We start from the raw sequence: 12,731 nt of genomic DNA, 5'->3' as shown, positions 1-12,731 counted from the left end.
AAAAGACATGGTAACATTGACCAGCTGCACAAAAAACAAGTGAACAAGTTCAAGTGCAGTTGGAATAAAAACCATTCATTACAGATTCTGCTTGAAACTATTTCATTGTATATCCCTATTGAAATTTTCAAACAAAATTTTACACAGGTAAGTTCAAATTCCATTTACATTATCCAGGGTACCTTTAGGTTAGCCTGTTCTTTCTTGCTCTTAAGTTGTTTTAGCTTTGCACATAAGTTGTTTTAGCCTTTTGGAAACTGGCCTTGGCAATTGCCTGGGGGATGCTGTGTGATACCTGGCAATCTGTTCTGGGGAGTCTTTCTGAGCTTTGAGTGGGTGAAAGAGCTTAATTCTGCAAAGCATGCAGCATCTTCTCAGGGGTAACATGTCTCCTCAACTCTCTTTGCTTTTAGGGAAACTTGAGAGCTTTCAGCTGAGAGTTTTCCTGTAAGGAAAAGCGTGCCTATGTTTTTAAGCAAAAGATGTATGTGCTGCACCCATAAAATACATAGATACAGATACAAGGAAGAAACTGTGTGCACAACAGCCAGCTGTCCACAAAGAATGGGTAGAAGCACACCAGTCACCCATTTCTCTGTGCAGTCACCTCTTTCACAATGAAAATGAATTCACACATTTGTATACCTTAGAAATGAATTCACATTTTGTGACGTAAGCGGACTTCACTTATAAAGCAAATAGCGTTTTATTTTAGCGCCTCTGCCATACCAAGCAGGACTTTTTGGAGTATAAAATAGTTGCTCTAAGACAGACTGCTCCTTTAAATGTCTTTGTTTATATCCTTAGCCAGAAGATATTGGGCAGGCACCAATAGTTAATGCCCCAGAAGGTGGGAAAGTGGATTTAGAAGCCTTCAGCCAGTTTACAAAAATTATCACACCAGCGATTACAAGAGTGGTGGATTTTGCCAAAAAGTTGCCTATGTTTTGTGAGGTAAGAAGACTTTCTTGCACTCCTCATTTATATGCCTGTTGTTAAAAACTACTCAAAATACTCTGGCATGGAACTTAAAAATTCAGTTTGCCTAAAATTAAAAAATTAAAGACACTCAAAATTAATGGGACTAGAATAATCTGTATTTTCATTAATTTTCTTTTTCCTGTGATTGCTGAAATCCTGAGTTTGTTAATCTGGAAGTCATTGTGGTTCATTAGGGATTCAGATATGTCTTTAGAGGTGGCCTTGAAAAAGCAAATTAACAAAAAGATACTGTCTAGAAGCATTGCTGATATGTTTAATAAAATCTTCCAGCACATGGTTCCCTATGTATCTTCTGGTTCCTTGGCAGGTACAGTATTGTGGAGTTAGGTCTAGACAGTAAAAAATTTTTGAAATTCAGTAAAGCACCCCTGTCCAGGAGTGGCACTTGCCTCGTTGGGTTTCCTAGGCTTGGTTTTCCTAAATGGGGAGGTTGTGCATAAAAGTGTCTGTGAAAGCAATGGATTGTCATTCCAAGTAGATACTCATAGGTAAATATACAGTAAATAGACTCAAAGGCTTGGTTGCACATAAGGAATACAGAGGCCTTAATCTGATCTCATTTGTACCAAGGTATCATTTTTATTGAAGGACCAGATGCAATGGCTGATTATATTTTTTTCCTCCAATTTAATAAATGGTATCAGAACTGCAGCCTGAAATAATATTTCAGTCTTAATAATCTAAATAATTTTCAAAGAATCATAGAGAGGTTTGTGTTGGAAGGGACCTTAGAAATCATCCAGTTCCAACCCCCTGCCATCAGCAGGAACACCTTCCATTTCATCCTTTGAGGTCAACACCCTACCAGAAAGGAAGGGTAATGCAGCCATCAAATTTTACTGTGGCTGGCATCTTTTTTTTAAAGTCATTCAGGGAGTGCTATATATGTTCTCTGGCAAGTACAGAACAAGAAGAGGTAAATATCAATAGTAGTCACAGTGTAAATATCTCACCCTGGCCGGCCTCTGCATTGGTCATCAGCCATCAGTCAAGGAAGCATGAAATGTAGCCAAGCATGAAGATTTTAAAATACAAGGAATATGTCCATAGCTCATGAGCATTTAGTGTCTGAGGGAATCAGTCTCCTCTGATGTGGCATTTGTTGGTGGGAAGTTGCAGTGACATACCAAGGTAGTCTTTTTAGTTTAGAAAGCTCTGCCAGTCACACACAGACCTCAGTGCCCATCTGACATCTCCTACCCCTCCTGGCTACCATGGACCCCCTTGTGTCAGAGCTAGGCAGGAAGCATGGATGAAGAAGTCAAGGCATTGCTGAGCATGACATCTCTTTTTATGTGGCTCAGCTGGACAGGCTTTGTTTGCAGCTGAGCACTGTGTAACCCTGACACCTGCCCAGACACAGCAAGATCTGATGGCTGGGTGAGGGACAACTCCTCATGAACACAAAGGAGTGGGACAGCTGTCCTCCGAGTTGTCATATAGCACTTCCTGTAGCATGAAGAAAATGACAAATGTTTGCTTCTTTTTGAAGGGGCACCCTCCTGTTAACTTTGTTTCCATTATGATTTTAATCCATACCTTTTTCTTAGAAGCAACACTGTGTGGGCTGTAGATTTTTTACAGGACAAAACACTTCTTTCTTCCATAGGATCTGCAGAGCATTTAAACATTAACTCAGTTCATAATTCCAGAAGCTGAGAATGCAGTAAATCTCTATGAAAGTAGGACATGACAGGGAACAACCATGGCCACTTATATTTTCATAAGGCTACTTTTCCTTCTTTTTCACATCTTTGGACACATGTAGAAACCAGCAAAGCACTGAGTGCCCAGCTTAGCTTGTGTGCACCCATTGTCCGCTGCCTCAAACCAAGTGTCCAATCTCAGACTAATCAAAGTATAAGGAAAACTTGATTTGCTTCTCAGCATTTCTCCTGTTGTTTCTTTCCTGCTTTTCTTTCTGCTTAGAAGATGAAGATTGAGGAGAATGTAATAAGTTTAAAGTGGGTTTTAAAAGTCAAGGCATCAGTGGTTCTACAGTGGGTGAAGCTGTATGAATACTCTTTGAGGTCACTCAGCTCAGCTCAATTCCACAGTGCTGCATTGCACATGTCCTGCAGAGGTGAGCCCTTCAGGTTCCTGCCTTGTGCCTTTTCTCCCTCCAGAGAGAGAGGAAAGGACAACACATGGCAGAGTTTCAGTCACATTTATTGATCCTGCTACTGGAAGATGCTCTGGTGGCAACACTCAAGTGATGAATGTAGGTAGCATTAAAATCTGCACAGCTGGGAGTAGAACTGATGTTCAAGCCTCCTGTCTCTAGTAACTCCTGCTACTGGCAGATAAGACCTGAGGCTTGGCATCTGTGAAACAGGTGTCCCATGTATCCTTCAGAATTAGAAAAGCAGGTGAAAGACAGGTGTGGTCAGACTGCCTCTACCATAAAGAGGTTTTAAGAAGGATCAAGTAGAAAGAATTGAATTCATTTCATGGCTCACTAATTAAACAGCTGAAGCATCACAAAATATCTTCTCTACTGTTACCTATTTCTTTTCTACTATTCTTCCTACTGTTTAGAAGCTTGGTGGTTTTTTTTCAATTCTCTTTTCTTGTCCCTTCTCTCTGCCTTTATTTCGTGTTCTTTTTTTCGCTTCCATTGCTTTTTCCAGTATCTCTTCATGGTTCCTCTCACAAATCTATCCTCGTTTTAATTTTTTTAAAACTTTATTTCTTTCCCTTCTTCAGTCTCTGCTGCCAAACAGTGGAACTGTCATTGGGTAGCAAGACTTCTGCTGTGCCTGTGCAGTCTTCCTCACACTGCTGCTGAGCTGAGGGTCATCTGTAGGGAAACTGATTTGCTCTGAACAGGATGAGTCAATTTTCTTGTGTATTAAACACTTCACACCTGGAGCTGGCATTGCTGGAAAAGTAGCTGCATGACTCAACTCATTTCCTGACCATGACTAGCTCTGTGCTTAAAACTCTGCTCCAACAGGGAACTGCTTTCCACTTGCATTAGGTAGCTCTGCATCATTTCCCACCAAATCAGTGCACTTGCTTTGCAAGTACACCGTTGCCATGTAAACCTATTGTTCAGGGGGGGTTCATTTTTGAATTGCAAAACAGGTAAATATAATAATTTTATATAAATCAAAAATAAATGGCTTTTTGCCTCCTTTCAAGCCAAGCAGAAGTGTGTTGCTCTTTCATATGTGGGACCATTGCTGTTCGCTTACAGTCTCAAAACAGTCTTGGTGGGGTTTTGTTATTGTTAAATAACCTATGAAAACATAAGGACATTCTTTATAGGACATGTTCTGCTCACGTGTCAGCATCCTGATTATAGTCTGTAAATACAGAACCTTTGGGCAGCTTGCCTTTGTTAATGGCATGGAAAAGTCACATGCCCTGAAGATCACAGTTTATGCTCCAGCATAAAAGCTGTAGCTATACCATAGATTTTCTGTCTGTCCAGCAACAGTGCAGGGAGAACAGCCTTACTAGATTAAGTCTAGATTAATAAATTCTCTGTTGTTAAAATGGGCAGTGAGAATTTCTGCTCCACTGATTGAGGTATATCCTGTAGATATAAATATTTGTTTAAAACACAGTCCACTCTTACAGACCCTCCCAAATGTCTTTCCTTTCCTCTGGTCAGGTAAGAAATAAGTATGGCTGATAGTGAATTTAACTGGGATGGCTGAGGTTTGCACCAGCCCCACTTATGGTTTATTCTCCTATGATAAGTTGTAAGCTGAAGGAGCCAACAGCTGTGTTATTGCTAGATTTCCCAAGGGTGTGTGGAGATGCTAACCAGGGAATGTTAACCTGCTGGCAGTTCCTGAAAGCAGGAATGCAGATCCTGGGGGTTTGTGCAGAGCAGCATGTTTGGAGGGGAGCTGCACTGTGCAGGGCAGCGTCCTGGGCTGTGAACTGCAACTTTGGGCTCATGGATCTACTGTAGCTGTAAAAGCCACTCATTCTGACAAACATGTATTTTTCTTTGCCATTTATAATTTCTGCAGCTGCCATGTGAAGACCAGATCATCCTTCTGAAAGGCTGCTGTATGGAGATCATGTCCCTCCGAGCAGCAGTTCGCTATGACCCCGAGAGTGAGACTTTAACACTGAATGGGGAGATGGCAGTGACAAGGGGCCAGCTGAAAAATGGGGGTCTTGGCGTAGTGTCTGATGCCATTTTTGACCTGGGCATGTCTCTTTCTTCATTTAACCTGGATGACACCGAGGTTGCCCTTCTTCAGGCTGTTCTGCTCATGTCATCAGGTGAGAACAGAAATATATTGGGATCCAAACAATTTTGAAACTCTTTGGTCTTTGTCACAAGCCTCTTTATAAAGAAACAAGATAGGTTAGATCTTGTAGTGCTGACTAGAGTAATGTGAGAGAAATTTTCTCTCAAAACCCCAGTGACTTATTTTGGTAGAGCATCATAAAAAAATTCAGGGTGTTCAGAGAGGTGGACATAAAACTGGTTTTGGTAACACACCTTACTCATTTTGGTACTTAGGAATGAGCCAGGGGTGATCATCAAGAAGAAATCAGTTCTGATTCTGAGCCAGTTTGCCTTAAATGAAAAATGGATAATTTAGCAACACTGGTCCTTATGATAAGTTCCCTCTTCCCCCAAGCAATGTCGTGCACTGGGCATTCATACACATTTCCATCAGTCTTATATGTTCAGTTTGACTTGCCCTCCTGTTTTCCTAATTAACAGCACCAGTGCTTCCTAATGGGCATTTACAAGCTGTGCTGCTTCCTTACACTGGGACCATTTGCAACTGGTCATGATACAAAAGCAGCACAGACAATTTCCTATGATTTCCAAAGAGTTTCTAACCTTCTCAATTGGAGTATGTTTTCATATCTGCTTCCAGTGATTGTGCCAGCCCAAAGAGGAAATTCCATTCTTGGGCAGTGGTAGATCTGGCAAGATTTTATTTTAAGATGCTTTGAAGATTGGGCACTGAATAACAATACACAATCAGTGATTTACAAGCATTAACTGCATCTGAGATAAAAAGATTTCCACATTAATCACAACACAGCACTTCATTTTCCCGATCAAAACATTTTGATTTCTTTTTTAGGTCCCTACACAATGATATGGGAGCAGGGTTTTCAAAAGCTAGTTCAAACTTACCTGCTTTCCCAGAGGTGTCTCCTGAGAAGTGATGTGAAAGGGGCTTTCCCAGTCCCCATCTGGGTGCCAGTTGAGACAGCCAGATTTTCAGCCTTTGTTGTTCCTTGATGCTCCATAACAGCCCACCTGGGATCAAAGCATGATCAAACCATTAGTCAGATTGTAGAAAACCAGATAGAAAGGAACTGTAATTTAGATACCTGACAAGGATTTTTTTTTTTGTTTCTTTATTAGTTGTTTTATAGAAAAATGTAGATAGAATCCTTAGCTGCAATCAGGGATCTGATGTTCTAGTCACTGTAAGGAAACACTTCCCAAATGGCTACACTCTGTGTGTGTGTAAGTGAGCAAAGCAGGCATTGGATGAAGAAAGGAAGGATTATCTTCTTCTTTTAACAGGCATAGTACTAGCAAGTGAGTTGGCTGGAGTGAAAGAAGTGAAAGTCCCTGGTCTCTCTCCTTTCTTTCCTAGCATCAGAATCATCCTCTTTTTCCTGATTCATGATCAGGCATTTGTTAAAGCAAATATGTAAGAATGATAATTCTGCTGCTTTGTATCTGCAGATCGCCCAGGCCTTGTTTGCGTCGAGAGAATAGAAAAGTGTCAAGAGGGTTTCCTCCTGGCATTCGAACACTACATTAACTACAGAAAACACCATGTTGCACACTTTTGGCCAAAACTGCTGATGAAAGTGACAGACCTGCGAATGATCGGAGCCTGCCATGCCAGCCGCTTCCTGCACATGAAGGTGGAGTGCCCCACAGAACTGTTCCCTCCGTTGTTCCTGGAAGTGTTTGAGGATTAGAGACTGAAGTGTTTCTCCACACCCCGGTCGCACTACTGGCTGTCATTTCATCCCGTTGCCCAGCTCTTCTCACCTGTTTGTTCTTCTTTCGTGGTCTTCTGTTTCTTGAGATGGGGCTGGGGTTTTGTTTGAGTTTTCTTTTGGGGTTGCTGGGGGCAGTTGTATACACATGGATGAAAACATCCCTTTAATGCGGGTACTTGTGACTATTGCAATTTGTTCTTCAGTCCTTTGATGTGAGTGCTTTGACAGCTTAAGAGTGAAAATACGAACAGACCAATCTCATTCACCAGCATTTGCGTGGTCACCAGCTCACACCCATCATTGCCTGGAAAATAGGGGAGAGAGACTGAAGTGGCAGAAAAATAAATTTGCCTTCAAGTTGAAACAGCTTTTGTTAATTTGACCCTGACAATTCTGTCTTGTATTACTCCTTTTGCAGGGTACAATTCATAGTACGAAATTTCTGGTCTTTGCCATGGTTTCTATTGTAACAATGACCACTATGATCTAGAATCTTCATCATCATTATAGTCCCATCATTCTCTGAGGTTTTTTCCTGCAGATGCAGTTTAACTGGGCCCCATAAATCAAGTACTTAAGATAATGCAGTGTTAGAAGGGACTGAGTCTTGTTGGTCTTTTTTTTTTTCCATGTGTATAAGATATTAAGATCTTCAGTTTCTAAATTTGGACTCCAGGTAACTTCACTGGAAGGTTTGTTGGAGCGAGGACAGAAATTTGATTCCCTGAGGTGCTCCTGATAGTGGAAGGGTCTGCTTTTTCTGAGGTGTGTGGAAAATCTACCACTCTGAGGGAGAAGGCTCTCTGTCAGGATAGCAGGCAGTGTCTCAGAGTTAATTCAGGAAATGAGAGCTCACGGAATGACGACAAGGAGAATGGAACATATGAGGTGACCTTCAGATAGGACAGAAACCAACTGTGTTATTAACAACACTCAAGACTGTAGAGCTTTGTCCCAGGAATACAAATAGTGTTGCTCAGCAGTAATCCTCTGTTTTATATATATATATAAAGTTTATATGCACCTATATATATAATTTTATATATATATAATTACAAATCTTCAGCAGATGTCTTAAACATATTTCCATATTTTTATCTTCTCTCTCTCTCTGACTCTGCCCTTTGTGTGTGTGCATGTGGATCAGCTGAGTTCTCCCTCCCTACAGGTATGTCTGTATGTGTTTCATTAGGCTAGATGCTCTCTTGATTCTTCTAATTTATTTCCACTAACTGCACTAGCAGGAACCAAACTGAGCAATGACAAAATGTCCTGCTGCCGAAGTCTGCAAGCCAGTACACACAGTCCTGGAATGTTTGGAGGCCAGTGATGAGGACATTGTAGGTAGAGGTTCCTCTCTGTCACCATCTCCATTCAGGGATGTTGTCCCTGGGTTTTATAAACTTGATATTAAATCATCCTCTGAATTTGTATGACACTTCTAAAACATCTTTCTCTTCTTCCTGGGAACTAGAGACTTAGTTCATGTTTTTTGCACTGCCTCATACCCTACATTCTTTCATGCTGTGCATTGATTTGTACCGGTTTCTTTCTCTGCTATTTATTGTCCCATTTGCCCAGCAAGTTGTGGGCATTGTTAGAGTGGATGTGTTGACTTTCAAAGCTCATGGCCCATATCTGAACCCACAGGTTATGTACTTATCCCCTCATAAAAACAGGATACTCAGGAAAACTAATAGATGGAACACGATATACGTGTGTCAGGAGTTAAACTTTTTCTACCCTTCTTTCCCTACATCATTGATAAAGCATTTGGAGTGCAATTGGGCACACTTTTAGGGATGTGGAATCTTGTTCTCTCTGTTGTTTGATACCATATGCACTTGTGATGAGCTGTGAGCACTAATGTTATCACTTAGGGGTTTTTTCTGTCAGAACATGAAACACATTGGGGTGTGTAGGAGTTTTTCTGCAGGTAGCAGTGAAGGCACACCACTGGAGATTAATTCTTAAATATTTGGTGTAAAACCTCTTTTGTTGGCTGTGTTGGCTCCATCTTAAAGTGTGTGTCTAAACATCTCTATCCAAATTCCTTGTAGAGCACTGTCTTGGAGGCAAAGAGTCAGAAACTGCCTTTTTGGATAGGTGATTTGGAGTGACTTGATGGAGGACTTAGAGCATGTAGTAGGGAACTCAGAAAAGCAGCCAATCCCTTACTTGCACTGATGCCTTCACAATCTAGAAACAAAACAACACACTTTCGAGAAAATATTAATATAGCAAGGAATATAAAAGCAGAATTGGAGGCCTCCAGGTGCAAATATGGCAAAATGCACATGTGATACAGGACTTCTGCAATTTTATGAGTTTAATAAATAAGCATATTAAACAATAGTGTCCAATTAGAAGAGCATTTAGTTAAGTAATCCCCTGTTTTGGTTCTGCCCATTTGGAGTCCCTCCTGAGTTTCTAGTCCCATATTTATTATGTCTAGGATACATGGTAAAAGGAAATAACACATCTTTGGCTAAAGAGGCAAGACTACATAACATTTCAGGAATGTAGCATAATATGTCTTAGAGGTTATCTTATTGATCTAAAACGTAGGGGAAAAGGGGTAGGAAAAGTACTTTACTTGGAGCTACAGCCATGTATCAGAAATCTACAGAGTTACAAATATATGACAAATACGTGAAAAGTTTAGGCATCTGTGCCTATGCCCACAGTGGCTTGCAAAGGAAAGAGAAATGTGCATGTCTTTTGAAGCCCTGTTCTGCCGTGGATCTGAGCATGGAATTCCTCCTGAAGCCAGTGCAAGTACTTCACCTGTTTACTTAATGTGAGCTTGAGTAGGCATTCAAGCTTTTGACTGTGCTGCAGGTGAGACCCAGGAGAGGAAGCATCACACCTCTTCTTCTTCCTAAATACCAATGCAGTTTGGAGCTGTGCTTAGTCAGGGTTCAGAAAATCAGGCCTCCTTCCTTAGGTGATTGCAGATGGACTGAAGTGCCTAAAATCAGGCAACCAACTTAGACAGTTCTGGCAGTGCTCTAAGCAGAAAGGACATACATCAATATGTTTTTCTAGCTTTTCAGGTTAAGTTGGAGTCTGGCACTAATTAAGAGACTGAGTTAGTAGTATTCCCTAACTGAAAACTAAGGCCAAGCTCATAGTTGGACAGATTTGATGAACTGACATTTAATGGCCTCTGATCTCCTACCAGTCTTACTTTGTCTCATTTCCTTTCCTTTCCTCAGTATGACTTCTGATTTATATGATCATGAGAGCAAAACTAACTGACCTTAGCTCTGCAAAGACGTACTTCTAAATATCAGTGATCTCAAGCCATTGTGGGATTGAGCCCTGGACTGGCCACCTCAGTGGCAGACACCAATGCCACCATTAGCCCCCTTTGCAGTACCTGGCCTTCTGAGTGAAATAACAAACTTGTGCTTTCCAGCGCAGTCCAGAGTCTTGTTTCTGCTGGTGCCACATGGCTCTTGTGTTTGCTTTGTGGTCTACATGTGGGTCTCACACAGAAGGTTTTTCCTGTCAAACCTGATTGTCACCATTCCTGGTATTGCCCTGAGTGACATGTGCATTTAGATACTCATTTCATGTGTAATCTCAGTTAAGTCGTGATATTTATTATAACATATATAGTGTGTGCTAATGATTTTTGTTTACATTCTGCCAAAATGTAGACCTTAGAGTTAGACCTCCCAGGTCCAAAATCATCTTTAAGCAGACTGCTTGCTTCTTCAGAGGCAGGTATGAGAAAGAGGAAAAAACTGTCCAGAAAGACCATTTATATCAGAAATCTGCCAAGAGAGGGCTGTTAATCACAAGCAGAGCATGTCATTGCTAGTGATGTATTTTTATGCTATGGAACTCTAATCTGTATGTGTCATATTGACTTCTTGCTGCATGAATCATAAATTTTAAAAATCAGTCTTACAGTTTTGAGATGTAGCCAGCATTCCTAAGGCTAAACCTTTTTCATTGACAGAATCAAAATCCACAACCAAGGAACGTTTTCCTCTCACTGTGAGAGCAATTGAAAGTGTTCAACATTTATCTTTTCACAAAGGAAGAGGCAACAGAGCCTCTTAATGTGTCTTGTTATTGTGATCATCTGGAAATGATTGCCAGACATTTCCTTTTGATATAGTAATGAAGTGATCTGTATTTAAATTTTATAGAGAGAATTTTATTCTAGTGTGATAGAGATTTATTTTCCACTTAAAGACTCAAAACGGTGTGAGCACGTTTTTGGTTTGTTTTTTTTTTTTGTTTTTTTTTTTTTTTTTACTATGGTATATTTTTGCTTTAAAATTAAAAACAAAACAAAAAAAAAGGTTTGGCCTTATCACAAAGTTTTAGTATAGATGTTAGCAAACGCAAAGAGTATGCATTATTTGTGTGTATCCACATTGACTGATGTCGCCTTCAAAAAGCAATATTGTGCAGGTAATAAGTTGTTTGTGACTGTCCATTGCACAGTTTACCTTCTTTAAAAGCTAACCTTGTTTATGCACAAGACAATCAAATGTAAATCTACATCAGCACCCAGGTGTGGATTAAATTTATGTAAATTACTGAGCACAATGTAAAACATTAAAAGACACTTTATTTAATTACACATTTAATGTTGGTAAAGATAGTATCAGGGCATGAACTAGCTGACATACTGTAATTTCTTTTTCTCTTTTCCTACTTCCTTAGCTCTCTACAGTTTCAGTTTGCTCATAAATACATCAAATTAGTCATTCATTATTTTTTTGAAGAGGAGGGTGGTTTGGGTTGTTTATTTGTTTTTATGAAGTCAGTTGGGAGGACTTACTACTTTGTCTATGAGGTTTGTGGGTTTTACTTATTTGGTTTATTTTTTTATATCAGTTTCATGCCCTGAGGGTAAGGCAAACATTACACCATACAGTAAAAAACAAAGTACCTTGGATGATGTATTTTTTTGCAAACAGTGTTAAGAGTTATGCTAGATTGGTAATATTTTTTCAGCCTAAAATATATTAAAAAAAAATCTGTGATCACAAATGTTTTAAACTATCTAAAGAGAAAATTTGTATATTTGGGGAAGAAAATAATTTTTACATAGCTTTTGTATGCAGATATTAAAATGTAATTATGAATATAGTGGGCATAGATAACTGTGTAAGCTTGAATTCTAAAAAAGAAAAAGCTTATAACTGAAAAGTGGTCCTGGTGTCTCTGTCTCTTTGTTGCAGGCTCTTTTGTCAGCTCTGTCTCACGCTTCCAAACCACTGGAATGGGAAAAGTAGAACCTAGAGCACAATGTTTTATCAGCTATAACCTGTTCACATTTCTGTGCTTCTGCATCCCTTTCATCACCTACCTCATATCTTATCTCCTCTCCTCCCTTCCCTTGGGCAGCCAACCAAAGGTTTTCACTTCCTCACTCTTCACAGCAGCCAACCTTAATTTACTCCAGTGAACTGACTCTTGATTTATGTCTCACTTGATTACATTTTTTAAGGGAACACCCTTTCTTTCCTTCTCCACTCCCAGTCTAAGCAGGGATGGTGTGACAAGAGCAATAAGCTTCCCATCCTTTCATGCTTTCCATACCTTGGTCCCCCACCTATTGGACAAGATCTTCTCATTCAGATATTTTCTCTAGCCTTATTTTCCTTTGCAGTTCTTATTTCTCCTCCAGTTCTTCCACTCCCATCAGGAAGAAGCCAGGCCTATTGCCTGGATCCAGAGCAATGCCTTGGCCTGTCCCAGATGGCAAACCTGTTCTGGGCTCTTGTTTCATGGTGATTTCCACAGGCATT

General features: G+C 40.2%; 1 protein-coding gene across 12 annotated transcripts in view; it reads left to right on the top strand.

Annotated features, from left to right (window-relative positions):
* The window catches only part of THRB (thyroid hormone receptor beta), a 169,084-nt gene extending 156,955 nt beyond the window's left edge, over positions 1-12,129 (top strand). For all 12 annotated transcript variants that reach the window (XM_058021050.1, XM_058021059.1, XM_058021066.1 and 9 more), the window contains 3 exons: positions 808-954; positions 4,989-5,247; positions 6,689-12,129. In XM_058021050.1, the coding sequence (XP_057877033.1) occupies positions 808-954; positions 4,989-5,247; positions 6,689-6,930 (648 nt within the window). In that variant the 3' untranslated portion in view covers positions 6,931-12,129. The remainder of the gene's footprint in view (positions 1-807; positions 955-4,988; positions 5,248-6,688) is intronic.
* Positions 12,130-12,731: the final 602 nt, after the last annotated feature.

The sequence above is a fragment of the Melospiza georgiana genome, chromosome 1 (assembly GCF_028018845.1).
Source record: "Melospiza georgiana isolate bMelGeo1 chromosome 1, bMelGeo1.pri, whole genome shotgun sequence".
Lineage (NCBI taxonomy): Eukaryota > Metazoa > Chordata > Aves > Passeriformes > Passerellidae > Melospiza > Melospiza georgiana.
Note: the sequence above shows the minus strand (reverse complement) of the source record. Positions and strands in the feature narration are given on the sequence as shown.